The following is an 18,074-nucleotide window of genomic DNA, read 5'->3' as shown; positions in this document are numbered from 1 at the left end:
TAGAGAGTCTGTGTGCTACAACAAAGACCTGAGGCAACTAAATAAATAAATAACAAAATCTTTAAAAACAAAGCAGTTATGCTGTCAAAATTTTGGCATTAAAAAAGAAAAATCATGTACACTAATCCCCATCAACCTGAGACTGAGTCCAAGTTGGAAGGTGACTCCAACAAAAACACAGATACATATTCACATTCAGGAAACATTTCCTTGAACTTTCTTGATGGACTGGAGGAGTATGTTTTCAGCCATGGCAGGTATGTGTTAAAAAGGAGAAGAGACACAACAATATCTATGACAAATCACTACTATCCATTCTTCTTAAGGACATAGGATACAAGGATCAGGTCAGAAATACTTAGACCAGTGGTTCCCATATCCTCAGATCCCCAAAATCATCTTGGATGTCTAGCCATTTAGACTAAGAATCAGAATCTGCATTCTAAAAGATTGCTAAATGCATCTGATGATTAGAGGGTGCAGAGTGACACCAAATCTGACTTGGGCTATAGTCTACTTGGCCGTAAGGTCATGAGACATCAGAAGATGTTGCTTCAAGGGCTCAGAGCAGAGAGATAGGGTCTATGGTCCCACTTCCAGCTGAGAGACCTGCACAAAGACCAGCTCAAAGAGCTCAAACCAAGCCCCACAGCCAGCCCCTATGCACAGTAAGACTGTGGAATCAGTTGGTGCGCTGCCAATCCTCTCTGAGGACTCTGACTTTACTATCTGTCGGGAAGTTCCAGCAGACAGTGCATCAGCTCCTGAGAGACCCTCCATTCTCTGAGTACAACAGCATCAACAAAGTCCATAAGGCATTCACCACCAAAAGAGCTCAGTTCTTCTCTCTGCTCCATTTCACACTTGATGAATTAAAGGCATCAATGTGAGATTTCCCATAGCAGATGCTTCCCTTGAGTTGAGGGACTCCCTACTACTGTTAAGTGACTGGTATGTCCGGTCCAGCTCCCAAGGTAGAAAAATTGGCCCTGATCTCAGGAAACCTTAAGAGTAAGGCCCAACCCCATCTGACTCTAGAAGGACTCTGCTCACCTCCGCAGTGGGTAAAGCCATAGAGGGTGTACCCTTCGTTGCAAGCACACGTGAAGGTGCCCAGGTGGTTGATGCAGCTGTGGTCACAGGTCCTATCCAGAGAGCATTCATCCACATCTGTAATTGTCAAAGGGAGAGGGGAGCTGAAACTGACTCTGAGGGACAAGCGGAGAGAAAAACATGCTTATAAGAACACTAGATGCTGACCAATAACAAAAACAACAGAGCGAAGAATTATCTATCAGCTCTCCCTGCTCACTTGTATTAAAGAAAGTGTTGAGCAACTCACAGTAAGTATATTCACAGCTAGGACCCTTATTTCCAAGTGCTATTGCAAACTAAAAAGCTCAGTGGGTCTCCCTCACCCATGCTTATTTGCAGGGCTGAGAAATTTAAGATACTGAAATGAAATCAAGTGAAACAACATACCTAAAAGTGAAAGAGAAGTGAAAGTCGCTCAGTCATGTCCAACTGTTTGTGATCGCATGGACTGTAGCCCACAAGGCTCCTCTGTCCATGGAATTCTCTAGGCAAGAATACTGGAGTGGGTTGCCATACCCTCCTCCAGGGGATCTTCCCCACCCAGGGATTGAACCCTGGTCCCCCTCACTGCAGGCAGATTCTTTACCATCTGAGCCATCAGGAAAGCCCTAACATATCTAAAAATGGTTTGTAAACTATCAAGGTGCTGCCTGTGCATTATTACTATTCTATTACTAACTGGTAAAAGACCCAGAGTAATGTTATAAGCTATAGCCAATTAAAAAGAGAAAACACTTGAGCTGGAGATATCTCTTTTGGGTCTAGCCAGAATTTGTCTTCTGGCCCCAGGAGGCCAGTTGATCCTGAGCTTTAATGCCTTCTGCACTAAAAAAAAAAAAAAAAGCATTAACATCCTCAGTAATTTTCTATTGCAGACACAATCCTTTTGGCCAATCCTTTGGCTTTGTTCCTCCCTCCTATTTCAGTCCCAGGAGACCCCTCCTTTCCTGGTTCAGCATGGAAGCCTCCTTGGCTTCAGCTGAGGTCATGGGAACTAGCCTCAGGAGGCTACATTTGTTGATCTAATCATTTCTTCTTCCCTGGTCTGTTCACACATCTTTCCCGCACACTGGAATTTCAATGTTTCACTTCCTCAACTCTTGGGAAGATTTTGACAGTTATGACTTGTGTCCCCAGATGGACAGACCAGGACCAAGGCAGGACTCAGTGCAAGCCAACTAGACCATTGCTGGGTCCCTTTTTCAACACCAACTGAGCCATGAGAAACTTCATTAATAAAAAACAAACATTTAGAAGGAATTGGAGGAATGAAAAACATGAAATAAAAAGGGGCGAAATCTTACAAAACCTCTCCATCCATAACTTTTCCCAGAAGTCCTGGAAATTTCTTCAGTGAGTTTGTTCTGTGCAAATATTTGTTCTACCAAGACTGATCAGTGAAAAATGAGAAAAAGTCTATTTGCTCTGTAGCAATTGATGTCATTCTATGAATTCTGTTATTAATATCAGCCAGTTACTGAGAATGTGGGCTTGTTCAGTAGCTAACCTTGGCTGCTCACAAAGGGCTCTTGCTTTGCCAAAAATAATGAGATCACTTTTCTAATTCCTTTTTAATGTGTTTACACTGCTTAAATAGTATTTCTTGCTCTATACATTAAGAAACATCATGTGGAACAGTAAATTTTCTTTCCAAGTCAAACAGAAGAAAATCATGCAGTAGTTATCTAAAATGAACTCGCTGACTTTAAAGGGCGCTAGATGTGAAGAGTCTGACAAATTATGTATCAAGAAGAAAAAACCAAGAGAGAAACTTACGATTTTAAGACCATAAGATTTTTAAAAAGTAATCTTGCATCTTTATTATTTGAAGTGAAATCAGATTTTTTTTTTTCTGATTTTGATTTAATATTGGGACTTCTAACAAAATAACTTAGGCTGTTCTTATTCTCAGAAATGAAACAGGAATAAATGTCAGCACATCTTTCATATGGGTTTCTTTCTATATGTCAGTAGGGCATAAAAGGTGCTCATCTGGAAATATAAAAGATGCCCCCTCAACCCAAAACAGCTTGTCACTGTCCAAAACAATTATTAATATCAGTAACAGCTACCCAGAGAAGTTCCCTTAAAACATCCCTTATATGGGAAGAATGTGTCTGAGAAGGGGTTTGACATCCTGCCCAAGGACTGCCCAGCCTCTCCTCCGCTCAATCCCCTCCCTCCCTCATTCCCTACCCTTGCCCCAAACACCAAAGGCTGGTCATTCAAACAAGGCCTGTAAGAAAGGGACCAATTAGTTGACCCCAACTTTTTCCTGAGAAAAGGTATGTTAATTAAATCAACATCTTTTTGCCACCATATTTTGTTAGGAAATCCATAACACTCAAGGAAGTTTTAGAAAAGGGAAAGTATTCATAATCTCAACCCTAACACAACCCTGCTTGTATTCTGTGATCCATTTCTAGCAGCAAGCTCTGGGCTGTAATCACACCACACAGGTTCTTTGAGGTGTTCTCTAATCATTAACAACTGAATTTCCAAAATATACCTGTGAGCTACCTCATGTTTTTATTTTACCTAACAGATGAAAAAAGTGAAGCACAGGCTGGAGGTTGGATTAACGACTCCGTTGAGAAGCCCAGCGAGCCGGTCTTGGCCGGAGCGAAGTTTCATCTTCTCCAATCCAACCAGTGGCACTGCAGGGCACAGCTACGTTTCAGCACATACCTTGGCAAGACTTCTCATCTGTTAATAATTTAAATCCCTTTTTGCAGCTGCAGTCAAAACTGCCCACGGTGTTTCTGCAGAAATGATCACACCCTCCATTGCGCGTCTGGCACTCATCAATATCTGTAACAGGCAAGCATCGGCAAATCAGACAGCAGTACTTGCCTTGTTAGCCACAAATCCCTGAAGTGCTATTGTGTGTGCTTCATTATACTCTGAAACAGAAAGAGACCCATAAAAGCATTTAAGGATGTTTACTGATGTTTTCCATCTTACACAACTTCTCTTGCCTGGCTTAACCTGTTTTGAAAGACAAGTGCCTCATCCCCTGGAGAATTCGGACTTACGCTGCCCTTCTCTTAACCGGCATTAAGGAAACAAACTAAGGGGAAATGGTGATGCCCTATTACTTTCTCATGCCTGCACTGGTCTCTCAAGATGAGATGGCTTTCTTTCCTATACTTCCGATTCCAGTTTCATGATTCAAACTATAAGAAACCAGAATATTTGTTTTGGCAAATTACATAATGGTTAAATAGCCTCAATGCTTTTGAATGATTTCTGATACTTGATTAATCTTATCTTTTCTCAGTTTCATCTGGTAACTGTTTATCTACTTTTTTTTATCACATTAAAGAACGACGCCTTTGTACTCTTGCCCATGAAATACTAAGTCACTGGGGTCTCTATTCATTACTACATGTTAATGGTACATTCATTAAGTTCTCTGGATAACAATCTTGGCTGTTATTTATGATAGGATGATATTATCTCCTGGAAATGAATGTTTCCGTGAACAACTGCTTTTTTCCTAATAAGGCCACTGCCTGAAATGGATGGTGCCTGCAGAAGCTGACCTTCTCTACAGTTACTGTAATTAAGTCGGTTCTAATTAAGCTTCCTCAATTATAACCTTCTACTAGCCTAGGGAAGAAACGCTTCCTTTTGATCAATATGAATCATAAGCAAATCTGGAGTTGCTCAGGAGGCGTGGAGGGGGAGAACTGCCTTTACTCCCCCAGGTCAGCCGCATGGAGAGACCCAGGCTACCTTTACAGGTCTTTCCATCCATCTGGAGTGTGAAGCCGACGGGACAACTGCAATGAACCCCTGTCGAAGTATCCTTGCAGGTGCGGTCACAGCCTCCATTGTTGACAGCACATGTTTCTGCCAAGGAGGTAAGAAAGAAGCAGTTAGCTTCGTAGAGGAGTGCTGGCACAGCTGGGAGGAAAGGGACATCTGTGCAGTGGTAATACTTGACAAAAATTCATGAACATCAGGGAGTGTGTGGGGTACTCACAGCCACACCCCAAGTCTCTGCCACCCATAGGTGAATTAGAGGAAGAGCAAGTGCAGCTCCTCCCCATCCCCTATCTACATAAGTGACATCCGGACTTCCCTAGTGGTCCAGTGGCTAAGACTCTGCACTCCCAATGCAGGGGACCCAGGTTCAATCCCTGGCTGGGGAACTAGATCCCACATGCTACAACTAAGAGTTCACATGCTGCAACTAAAGATCATATGTGCTGCAACTAAAAGACCTCACATGCCACAACTAAGATCCAGAGCAGCCAAATAAATAAGTGACATCTCCCAAGGAAACCTGATAGGATGACGGGGGGACAGACACCCTTGCCAACCTGCTTTCCTCTCTACTGACAGATGTGAACATACTAAAAGTTCCTGGCAGGTGTGAAGATGCTAAAAGACGTGAAGACACTAAAGAACTAAATGTTCTTTAGTGAAGACACTAAAGAGGTTGAGTATGACAAGCTCTTCCAGCAGGCTAGATGTGAATGCAGAACATAGCCAAGGGGGATGTTCCTTCCTTTAACCCGAACCTTCTCTGTTCACTGTGTGTTATGGGTAAAGTGAGAAAGGGGAAATAGCACCCATCCCAGCCCTTCCCTTCCTGCAGACCAATGACTTCCTCTGGCAACTGCCCAGTAACTCAGATTAGAAGTTTACCTTTCCTTAAAAGGAGAAAGACCTGTTATGGCTATGTGAAAACTCAGCTGCAGTTACTAAATCATATCTGTAGAGATGAAGAACAATAAGGTAACAACCTTTTAGCTCTGCATTAATTCCAAGTAATACACAAATGCTATTCAACATTCATTCAACTGTTAGCATTTAGCTACCAGAAACTGCCTTTACCCCCAAAACTACCTCTTTGTGAAGCCTTGGAGGACAAACTTAGTTCTGATTAAATACGACAGATAGAACAAGTATGTTTATCTCTGTTTCCTCTCCAAACCTCACTGAAATGAGAGTAAATAAAATTTTAAGTATAAATCCTTAAGGACAAATAAAATAGAAAACAATAGATGAAAGATGTCAAATCTTCTGGAAGTGGCATGTCAATGGAGGAACGGTAACTAGCAGTTAAACCCTGGCAGTCTGCAGAGAGATGCCAACAGGTGGTCAGCTTGTGTGAACCACAGAATCCCAGAGGGGCTTGGGAACTGGAAGCACTAAAGTTACTCAAGAGGCAGAGGTGAGGACGGAGTTAAAATATGAAGACTGATTTGAGAGTCCATATAACAAATAAGCCGCCAGATGCCCATCTTAATTCCATAGCCCATAGCTCATCCCTATTCAGGATAAAGAAGATTAATATATTCTCTGAAAAAAGTCAGACCAGAGAAACCCTGGACTCATGGGCACCAGAAATAGCAGAGGAAGGAAGGGGAGATGCTGTTAGGTGAAAGTCTATACTGTGAAAAGAGCGATCTCTCACTTTCACCCTCTATCCCCCTATTTTCTGGGACACTGGCAGCCAAGCCTAAATAACCCCAGCAGGAGACTGAAGGATTCCTCTCCAGTTAAACTGACCTGCCCAAGTAAAAGACTTGCAGATATTGGCATTTGAAGATCTCCAGACGAAATGACTAAGCCATTGCCTAGTCCACCAAGCATAAAGCCCACCAGCTGACAGATTATCCAAGTGGCTATCAATATTCCACTTTTAAATGTGAAAAGTCAGCCGAGGATCACCAGACACTTCAGGAAAGCCTCTATTATGAAACAATACACCAAGTCAAACAAACAAAGGGAAAGGAATCTGGGGAAAACAAAGCTAATACCAGGGAACAACAGAGAAGTTAGAAAATCTTATCATTAATTTCCTCAGGGAGGTAAGAAAACCATCCATGAAATAAGAACACGTTCTAAAAACAAAATACCAAAGTAAAGTTCTTGAAAAATTAAAATATGAAGGCTGAAATATAAAAAGAACCCTATAGAAAGTTAAGGGGAACAAATGAAGGATCTCCTAGGAAGTAAATATCAAGAAGAGAAAAAAGAAGTAAATTTGAGGAGCAAACCAGGAGTTACAATAGTCAACTAATAGGAGTTTCAGAAAGACTGAGAAAAGTAAAGAAAATTATTGAAAGAAAAATAAAAGAAAATTTCTTGGAACCTGGGGATGCGAATGTCCCTCTTGAAAAGGCCTACTGAGTGCTCAGTATAACAGGTGAGACAAATCCTTCAGTGGGGGACACTGTTGTGAAATTTCAGATCACCAGGGACAACGCTAAGACCCTGAAAACACCCAGAGAAAAGCTCTTATAGGTTTAACAGAAAGAATCAAAAATTAGACTTCTGGAAGGAACACTGAATGTTCAAAACAACAGAGCATTATTCAAAACTCTGACAGAATATTCTTCCCAACTTTGAACTCTATACTAAGCCAAACTCTTAAGAAAGGGGGAAGGTAAACTATAAAGGCATTTTTGGGTGTACAGAGTTTAAAAAAAAAAAATCTCTATCTACCCTTGCAAACTAACAAAACAGAAGCCATGGGACCCAGCAAAGCAGGAGCATGGGGAAAGGAATTTCCAAGTGGGTGCTCCAGGAAAGGCCAAGATGACAGATACGCAACTGGCCCAGGAGTGAGGCCCCATTGGAGCAGGCTGGAAGCCTCAGAAGGGGCTTTTTTGTAAAAAATGGTATTGGCAAGTTATCTGCTGTATTTGAACACATTGTAAAGGGTTTTAGAGCCCTGCCAGAAATTTGAAAAAAAAAAAAAAAAAATGGTAAGAGGTACTAAGAAAACTAGCTTCCCTCACAGCTCAGTCAGTAAAGAATCTGCCCACAATGCAGGAGACCCAGGTTCGATTCCTGGGTTGGGAAGATCCCCTGGAGAAGGAAATGGCAACCCACTTCAGTATTCTTGCCTGGAGAATCCCATGGACAGAGGAGCCTGGCAGGCTATAGTCCATGGGGTTGCAAAGAGTCAGACACGACTTAGCGACTAAACCACCACCACCACTAAGAAAACAAGAAAATATAATTACAGTACATTATATAACTCAGTGGTGAATCATATTTAGATATTCATAATATGTAAACACATATGTTGATAAATTACACAAGAATGGTGAAAGATTGAGGGCAGGAGGAGAAGAGTGTGACAGAGGATGAGATGGTTTGACGGCATCATGGACTCAATGGACATGAGTTTGAGCAAACTCCAGGAGATAGTGAAGGACAGGGAAGTCTGGCGTGCTGCAGTTCATGGGGTTGCAAAGAGTCGGACATGACTCAGTGACTGAATAACAACATATTAAGGGTATGGGGGGAGTCTGTGTGTGTACTGGGGGAGGGAGTCAAAAGGGAGCTTAACAACTTAATCCTCCGTGGTAGGAAGTCAAAAACCAATATTTAAAACTGACGCATCAAGGGAATTCCCTTGCAGTCTAGTGCTTAAGACTTTGTGCTCTCATTGCCTAGGATGCAAGTTCGATTACTGATCAGGGAACTAAGATGCCATGAGCCATGTGGTGCAGGGAAAAAAAAAAACCTGACATCAAGAAATAACTATATACACTTCCCTTTTCAGAAATATGGAGGAGGGTAAGTCAGGAGAAGAAGAAACAACCAGGAGAATTAAAAATTGTGGCCGCTGGCAAATGGCAAGTTATGAGACAAGGAAATGATCTATTTCATTATAAGTACTATTAAATACTAATTAACTTTTTAAGGTTTTTATATTATTCATACATACTGTTCGAAGGCAATTAAAAATAACAATTTTAATATGGCAGAGCAGAAAAGAGCTCAGAAATGTTGCCTTGCCTGGTAACCAATGGCTGCTTAGTATCTTACCTGACCGTTACATCCAGAAGCTATCAAAAGATCAGTTTCATTTAAGTCAAGCCAAGCTTTCTCCAGAATAATAACATCAAAGGAGCTGCTTGATTCCCGCCCCCACAGCCAAGGCTGAACGTCTGCTGTCTGTTGTCTCCATCTCCAGCGGACCTGCTGGCAGACCTCCCTGTATCCCTCAGCCAAGTGCCACTCTTCTCCATTCATCTCTCCTGCCATTAACACGGGCTGAGTCTGAACTAGAAGACTCAGTGGACAAAAACCCAGCCAAAGTGCCATGCTAAGCAGGGGCTGCCCAAAATGCCTCTCTCTTCATAGTTACTCAGAGTGGAGGGGATCTAACATGTACTGACCACCCACTAAGTCCCAGGCAGTGGACTCTGAGCACTTTGGCATGTTATTGTCTTAACTGAGCTTCCTGATAGCCCAAAGAGGTCAACTGTATTACATCCATTTTAGAGGAAGACCAGGACACAGTTTGTCCAAGTCCCACGGCAAGTTTCAGACGCTAACTAGCTATGCTGATGGCTGGACCGATGTTCTTCCCACCAGACCAGGGGTCCTGGATGGTGACTCAGCAACAGCAATGAGTGGAAAACAGACACACCCCAGCCGGACAGGAGCTGCTGACTCCGGTCCAACTGGTCCGGGGCACATGGCCCCAGTACTGAGGCCGTAAGTTGGGGAGGGAAAGGGACAATGCAATGGCTGGGCTGGGGGTGTGTGTGAGGCACCTACCCATGAGCAGCCGCCGTTTCACCCGTTTATCCCCATCTGCCACGGATGTGGCGTTGCTCTCCGTCACCTCCAGGGCAATGTCCTCTCGCTCTGCAAGAGACGCAAAGAGCACAGTTCTCAGACTGAATGAGTCAGATTGTTCATCCCCGGCACAACCACTTCCTTGGAAATCCCAGACACGAGAACAATGTGAGAAATGTGACTCTTTGCTCGATAAAAACATGTTGCAATGAGGCTCTGTGTTACATGGCCACAGAGCCTTAATAGACATTAAATATGAGAGAGTTTTTTTATTATATTGTACTGACCACCGACCCTGGGGAATGCAAGCTTCAGATTCACTTCAGAACCCCTAGTTCAGGATAAAAAGAATCTTGGATTGGGGAACCTCTAAAATGGAGCTAGCAAAGGACACATCGTGATGGACAGGGCAGGCATCCAGCCATAAGTATGCAACTCTGGCTTCTGCTGACGGCAAAGGCCACCCTGTCATCATGAATGGCTAGCTGTAACTTCGGTTGCCCTGTTGGGAGGCGTTGCTCCAATCTCCAGAATACCAGCTCCAGGAGCAGTCTAGTCCAGGAGAGGAACAAGGGCTCTCCAAGTTCTCACAGGGAGAAAAGGGCCCCCATTCCAGGTCTGGAGTACTCCCCCTGCCCCATGTGAAGCAGCATGGAACCTGCTTGAAGGCAAATGCACTGGAAACACCCTACCTCTGGTTCTAAACGCTATTAACAATTAGGGTTTGGGTTAGGGGCGAGCAGTCTAGGGAAGACCCTAACCCAGTGTTGGGGTCACCATTCACCGAGGCAGCTCCTCCCATCCAAGTGCATCTTGTACTGAGGATGGCAGCTACACTCTGGGCCTTCAGCAGTGTCCTCACAGGAGTGCTGGCATCCACCGTTTCCATGGTTACAGGTCACTAGGAGAAAATGAATCAACACATGGAACACTGAGATGTCCACACCTGGGGCTGTGTTTACTCCGGAAGAGCTCTGATTTTCATTCAGGAAGTATTCAGGCACCTGGCATGTACTAGGCACTGTGCATAAAAGAGAGAACCTTGACTCAGTCCATATCCCTGTCCATGTAAGCAAGCAGTCACAATAAGACTTGTAGAAATGCTGAATGACCGATCTGAGCAACGCTCTATAGGAAGACAGAGATGCGAAGGTGGAGGGAGATTTTCACCATTTAGAGGAAATGATACCAAAAGATTCTAAACTAGTGCTCTGCTCTATCAGAAGAAGTCCTAGGACATTTGGAAATGCTATCACGTTTTATGTCTGGAACAGATGGTATTTAATTTATATGTATATGTTAGGATTTCTCTCATCAGATTACATCTGATTAGTTAGAAGGGAGGGTGATCAGAGGAAATGATGACTCTTCACACACAGTTAATGCAACATTAAACAATAATTACAAAGACTGTGTATGAACACATTGATAACAAGCCAAGGAGGAGAAGAAAGCCAACCACAAAACTATCTATTCATCAAACTTAACAGTGGTTACCTCTGGCAAAGAAAATGGGAGGGGGGAAGGTTATATGTTTCTTTGGACTCTTTAAATTCTTATACAATCATTTTTAATTTTTTAATTTAAAAGAACTGAAACTATACTTGCACTGTGAGAAAGAAAATGTTCTGTGATTTTAGCTGTGTAAAAATTGCATACACATATCAACAACTAACTAGGAATATGAGAAATGCAAAACAGCTGGATTATGTGATGGAATTCTGGATTTTTTTTTTGTTATTTCAAGTTTTATAATATTATCTGAATATAATCTTATGGTTTTATTTGAGCAATGATATCTTTAAAACATTTTAAATCTTTAAAAATAAGCTCTTAGGTATTCTACTGGCTCCTGAAAGGCTGTAAAATGCTGAATCTCATCCACAGGTGAGTCTCCTGCAGAAACCTGGGTCCTCTTTTTGAAGATAGCTGTAGCCAGTCCCACTTTTAGGGGCCTATGAGGCTGTCAGAACTTGCTGATGGTGATGGTGGCATCAGCCCTAGTTTGTCAGCCTATGAGGCTGTGCTCTGCTTTGTGATGGAGATACCAGAGAGAAGTCTTTCACCAGCAGAACTGTCTCTCCATCGCTTTTTAAAAAAAAATATTTTATTTGGCTGTACCAGGTCTTAGTAGCGGCATGTGGGATCTAGTTCCCCAACCAGGAATCAAACCTGGGCCCCCTGCATTGGGAGTGTGGAGTTTCAGCCACTGGACCACCAGGGAAGTCCCTGTCTCTCCATCTCTTAACCACAGAGGTCTACTCACTGTAAACAATCAACCCTAGCAAACTGTGGGCATCTTCTAGAAGGTCCATGACTTTAGGCATGCTGCGTGCATGCTCAGTCATTTCAGTCATGTCCAGCTCTTTTCAACCCTATGGACTGTAGCCTGCCAGGCTCCTCTGTCCAAGGAATTCTCCAGGAAAGAATACTGGAGTGGGTTGCCACGCCCTTCTCCAGGGGATCTTCCTGACCCAGGGACCGAATCTGTGACTCTTGCATCTCCTGCATTTGCAGACAGATTCTTTACCCACTGAGCAACCTGAGAAACCCCAAAATGTAATAGAGGTGCGTGTTTACTCAGTCATGTTCAACTCTTTGAGACCCCATGGACTGCATCCCACCAGGCTCCTCTATGGAATTTTTCAAGCAAGAATATTGGAGTGGGTTGCCATTTCCTCCTCCAGCGATGGAACCCACAGCTCATGTGTCTCCTGCATTAGCAGGTGGGTTCTTTACCAGCTGAACCACCACGGAAGCCCAATGACTTTGGGAAGAGTTCCTAAAAGGAAACCCTCAGTGTTTCCTCTGGTATAAATAATGGTTTAGAAACACCTTTAATGGTGGTGGTTTCCTGTTATCCGTTGGAGCTATTATTGTGTTGCTTCATCCCGAGGCAGCTGCACCTGGACTGTGTACACCATTTACTGACTCATCCATTACACAAATGTGTATTGAACACATTCAGGATAAGACCAAGAGGCAAAAGTAAGACAAAATCCCTGACTTGGAGAGGTTCATAGCTGGGGAAACAAACACATAAACACAGAATTCAACCCACAGAGCCATGTGCTATAATTGAGGAATAAACAACACTGTGGGAGCCAAAATACAAACTGGCTGCCTTGTCTGAGGCCATCAGGGAATGCTTCTGAGGTCGTGTAGCATGGTGATTAGGAGCACAAGCCTTACAGTTAGGCTAGACCTATGTGTGAATCCTACATTTGCCCCTTGCTCCCTCTGTGACCTTATAACTTTACCTTCTCCACAATTTTCTCAACTTGGCTCATAAGGTGATGCCTGTAAGAATTAAATGGAATACGGTACCTCTTTAGATAAGCCTTTGCACATAATTAATGCTCTCCCAAAGTACCTATTATCTTTATTAGAAGTTAGGCAGGATATTAAAAATTGAGTTAGGACTTTTCTGGTGGTACAGTGGATAAGAATCCGCCTGCCAATGTAGGGGACACAAGTTCGATTCCTGGTCTGGAAAGATCCCACAGGCACTTAAGCCCATGGTGCTGCAACTACTGAAGGCTGTGCACCCTGGAGCCCAGTGCTCTGCAACAAGAGAAGCAATGAGAAGCCCGAGCACCACAAAGAAGAGTTAGCCCCTGCTCGTCACAACTAGAGAAAGCCCACACAAAGCAACGAAGACCCTGCACAGCCAAAAATAAGTAAATAAATACTGAGTGAGAATTCACCAAGCCAGGAAGGGAGGAAGGCTTGGAAAAGCCTTGAAAGCATGAAAGAATGGGAACTATCCTCCAAAAGCAAGGAATTTGGTGTTTGGAGAAAGGAGGTTGATGAGGTTTGTACAAGAAGCAGGAAGCGGGTATCGAAGAGTTGCCAAATGAGGAAATTTTATTTTATTCCGTGGAAAGAGGGAGACCTGTCCCCCAGCATTCACATTCCTCACTCCTGAGTGTGAGCTCCTTCTGACTGGTCCCTTTAGAAACATCATTTTCCTTCCCTACAGGAGACTGTTCTCTGTATCTCATGCCAGCTGCCTTCCCTATGTTTCTGATACTGGGCTGCACAAGACAACCTCTGGGGTAGGATGGCTCATGGTTCCCAGAGCGCGGGCAGGAGTGGGGTACCAGTCTGTACTTACAGATGCAGTCTCTCTGGTTCTTGGCCAGCTCAAAGCCTGGCCTGCACTCGCAGGCAACACTGCCCTTCGGAGCCTCCTTGCAGATGTGACTACAGCCGTGATTCTTATTCATGCAGCTCAGACCCTCTGCAAAACAGCATCATGCAGCCAATGACCAGGTTGCATCAGAATCCAGAGCCCCGGAGTGTCTGGAGGGGCTGGCAGGCCAGCCACAGACCTGCCTGCCTGGTGTCCATCAGCCCCATGTTTTAGAAGAATATGTCATTCATATCAAGCCAGTTAACAGAGATGTGAAAATTTTCTTATGTCACCCAAAAGATGAGATGTTTCAATTCTCCAACAGAGATAGGAACCCACTTAATACACTGAGAAGAAAGTACCCACCAGAAGGTAACTCCCTCATAGTCCAGCAGTTAGGACTCCACGCTTTCACTGCAGAGGGACTGGGTTCAATCCCTCATCAGGGAACTAAGATCCCACATGGTGTGATCAAAAAATTAAAAAAAATAAGTACCACTAAGAACTCTCTGTTGGGTGTGGAATCAGAACCTGTGGACCCCAGGAACTTGTCCTCAGACTCTTATCTCTGCCATGTTGTTACCCATACTGATCAAGAATGCAAACAGAAAAAGAATCTCTCTACAAAAATCTGCAGATAGACAGGTGAAGATTCTCAACCTTTTCACATATTCTTTTCGGGGGGCAGGCAAGCACCATGCTCTGTGGCGTGTGGGATCTTAGGTCCCTGACCAGGGATTGAACCCAAGCCCCCTGCATTTGGAGCACAGAGTCTTAACCACTGGACCACCAGGGAAGTCCTCCTTTTCATATATTCTCAAAGATGATTTTCAGAAAATTTTAACCGTCCTCTCTACCCTCACCAAATCCATACTCTGGAGAAGACTGTGACTACTTCTGTATTTTGGCATCACCCTACGGACACCTGCCCAGGGACCTCTCTTATGTGACCACCTTCAGATAGTTCCTGGGCCCTCCCTCAGCAGGCTCAGAGGTCAACAGCAGAAAGAACAGAGAGAGAGAACTCATATATGTGGTTTCCTTGAGTTGCTATAAAATCCTTCCCAGGTAAACTGTAATTTTCATTAGGCCTGATCTTGTGGTAAATATGGTGGGAAGGGAGTTATTTTCCTAGATGGTTTAGTATGCATCTGTCTAATTGATGGGGTCGCAGAAAAGCAGACATCTATGTGGTTTGCCAGCATCATGCCTCTTCTCAATACCAATTCTTTAGGATCCTGCGACCTCCTAGCACTCTGCAGGAACTGTTATCATACGCAAGAGGATTCTCAAAACCTCTCAACATTAATAGGTATGTCATATCTTTTTTGCCTGTTCATACTGTTCATGGGGTTCAGTGAGAGACTTTATTTTCTTGGGCCCCAAAATCACTGCAGATGGTAACCACAGCCATGAAATTAAAAGATGCTTTCTCCTTGGAAGAAAAGCTACGACCAACTTAGACAGCATATTAAAAAGCAGAGACATTAATTTATCGACAAGGTCCATATAGTCAAAGCTATGGTTTTTTCAGTAGTCATGTATGGATGTGAGAATTGGACCATAAAGAAAGCTGAGCACCGAAGAATTGATGGTTTTGAACTGTGATGTTGGAGAAGACTCTTGAGAGTCCCTTGGACTGCAAGGAGATGCAACCAGTCAACCCTAAAGGAAATCATTACTGAATATTCATTGGAAGGACTGATGCTGAAGCTGAAGCTCCAATACTTTGGCCACCTGATGCGAAGAATTGACTCACTAGAAAAGACCCTGATGCTGGGAAAGATTGAAGGCAGGAGGAGAAGGGGACAACAGAGGATGAGATGGTTGGGTAGCATCACCGACTAGATGGACATCAGTTTGAGCAAGCTCCAGGAGTTCATGATGGCCAGGGAAGCCTGGAGTGCTGCAGTCCACTGGGTTGCAAAGAGTTGGACACGACTGAGGACTGAACTGAACTAAATAGGTATGTATTCATATGATGCTTTTTCACATTTGTGCAATGTAACTCTAAAACATTTTTAAGAGTAGGGATTTTGTTCTCATTGATTCTCCACTGACAAGACATTTTCTAATACTGGAAGTGGCACTCTTTTAACATGAGTACAAAAAGCTTTCATTCGACTTCTCCAGGATCCAATACTGCTCTGTATTGTGCCCCTAAAACCTTAGCCGGTTGGTTCTAATGAAGTCAAAAGTCATTTCTCTCCAATTCTCACCATGGGACCCATGGATCTATGCTTAACGGGAATGATTGTTTTAATACAAACAGATGTCATTTCTATTCCAAAAGAGAGGGCAACAGCTAATACATCCCACATTCTCTTAAAACCTTCTTGTTTTTTTATCTGACAGTTACAAGCTGTTTGAGCTCCAGCACTCAATCTGCTGGAGGTGGTTGGGATCCATTCACCCGTGCCAAGGGCTGCTGTCAATTAACACAGAAAGAGGCTCGCACTGGGTCGGAGGGGAGCTCTCTCTTGGCTTGGGCTGGTGATTTCTGAAGACAGTATTTGCTCCCAGTACTAAGATGGCACAAGAGGTGGGAAATGCCTCCAGGAAGCGTCCTGTCCTCCTAAGAAGGCCCAGCCAGCATTACAGTTGTTCTTGGATCAGCAGGGCATTTACAATAACAGGCTCCAGGAGCATCTAGGGCTAAACGTAACAGTGCCCAAGAAAAGGCAGCAGTAGAAACATCATTTTCCTTCCCTAAGGGAGACTATCCTCCACATCTCATGCCAGCTGCTTCCCGATATTTCTGATGCTGGGCTGCATAAGATGGTTTCCAGGGTTGGGAGTAGGGGGAAGCACCCCAAAGTACACTCCCATACAAATCAGCTGCTTCTTCTTCTTTTTCTTTTTCATTCTGTTTACAAGTCTGTTAAGCTGTTTGCAAAGTGACCTTTACTGCTTCTCAGAGCAATTCATTTGCACAAGAAATATTTTGTAAGAACTGACTGTGCACCAGATAACATGGGGATGAACAAAGAAGCTGCCCCCGATGTCACATCATATCAAGCAAGACCTAAAGTTACCAGAAGACACTGAAAGTTTAAATGACTCTTGAAATGCTAAGGGCTTTTTAAGAGGGGCCCCCGAAGCTTTTCAGAGTACCCTGACTCAAAACAAGGCCACTGCTAGGGTAGGCAGATGGACTGGTCCAAACTGGGGAAGCCAGCTAGCGTCCTGGCTGTCCCAGAAACTGCCTGCACAGTTATGTTTAGGACTGTTAGTTCACCAGGAAGGAAACAGCTCAGAAACCTGAGAAATATCCCATTCTGGGAGACCCCTGGCCCAGGGTCTCATTGATGTATATTATTGGGAACTGAATAAAAATAATCCCTGCAAATAGGGCAAGAAAAGGAAGAAACAGACCCTGCTAACAGCACAGCCCCTTACTCACTAACCTGCCACCTTGCCCACTACTCTAAAAAGGCAGCGGTGCAAACATCTAGAAATATTCTCAAAGCAGACAAAACAAAAGAGAAATGCTCATTTTGAGAGCCTGAGCACCCATGAATAGGGACAAAGGCAGGCTGGGGCCGTGTGTCTCTCTCCAGCCTACCCCCATTACATGGGTGAAAACACACAGTCTCTTTTTCAGAACTTTGGGGTCTCTAAGGATGAAAAAAAAAAAAACACAAATAGCTTGAATTTCTCTTGGAATTAACTAGTATGATCCCTTATATTAAAGAACATTTAGTATATAATTATTAATAACAACATCGGTGACTCTAGAAAATACTAGCTTGCAGTGTTTATCTTCTTTCAACCATTTTTAAAGGATCAGCTGTGGGTTTTAAAGTCTATTTTAATATAGATTCTAAGAGTTTAACGTGCACTTCAAGGAGGGCATCCTAGAGGAATACTGTTTAGAGCTGGCTCTATTTGGAGAGTTAAAACCCTACAATGGAAGTGGGCAGCTGCAAGCGGCTCTAATCTGTGGGCTCACGCCACCGCAAATTCACCCAGCATCCAGGTTAAAACACAACAGAAAATCACAGAGTGCTTCCAGACCACAACCCCAATACTTGGACTTGGGTTTTAGCCCCAAACAAACATGCTCATTTTAAATACTCTTCAGGGGTTCTAAGAATGTCTGAATCGTAAAGAATTTAGAAAACACAGATTGTGGAAAGGAACTGCTCTTATGGTCTTGCAGTCTGAGGAGCCTGTGTCTGTAATCAGTCTGGGGGACGTGGGGACAGGAGAAGGGGCTGAATCACTTTGGAGGAGCGAGGGTAAGAGAAGGTCTTAATCACTGCCAGTGGCTTCACGAGAGGTGGGA

At 43.6% G+C, this 18,074-nt stretch overlaps 1 protein-coding gene and 1 non-coding gene across 5 annotated transcripts in view; one reads left to right on the top strand and one right to left on the bottom strand.

The window, feature by feature from the left end:
* Positions 1-18,074, bottom strand: part of SCUBE2 (signal peptide, CUB domain and EGF like domain containing 2) — an 80,456-nt gene that overhangs the window by 44,188 nt on the left and 18,194 nt on the right. For all 4 annotated transcript variants that reach the window (XM_061147908.1, XM_061147916.1, XM_061147901.1 and 1 more), the window contains exons 5-10: positions 13,769-13,894; positions 10,436-10,552; positions 9,631-9,720; positions 4,834-4,950; positions 3,784-3,906; positions 1,054-1,170 (exon numbers count right to left, since the gene is read on the bottom strand). In XM_061147908.1, coding sequence (XP_061003891.1) covers positions 1,054-1,170; positions 3,784-3,906; positions 4,834-4,950; positions 9,631-9,720; positions 10,436-10,552; positions 13,769-13,894 — 690 coding nt within the window. The remainder of the gene's footprint in view (positions 1-1,053; positions 1,171-3,783; positions 3,907-4,833; positions 4,951-9,630; positions 9,721-10,435; positions 10,553-13,768; positions 13,895-18,074) is intronic.
* TRNAG-CCC (transfer RNA glycine (anticodon CCC)) lies at positions 5,180-5,252 on the top strand. The gene has a single exon. It is a non-coding gene; the product is annotated as a tRNA-Gly (tRNA).

Source organism: Dama dama, chromosome 1 (genome assembly GCF_033118175.1).
Source record: "Dama dama isolate Ldn47 chromosome 1, ASM3311817v1, whole genome shotgun sequence".
In the NCBI taxonomy this organism is placed as follows: domain Eukaryota; kingdom Metazoa; phylum Chordata; class Mammalia; order Artiodactyla; family Cervidae; genus Dama; species Dama dama.
The sequence above is the reverse complement of the archived record's forward strand: the minus strand, read 5'-3'. Positions and strand labels throughout refer to the sequence as shown.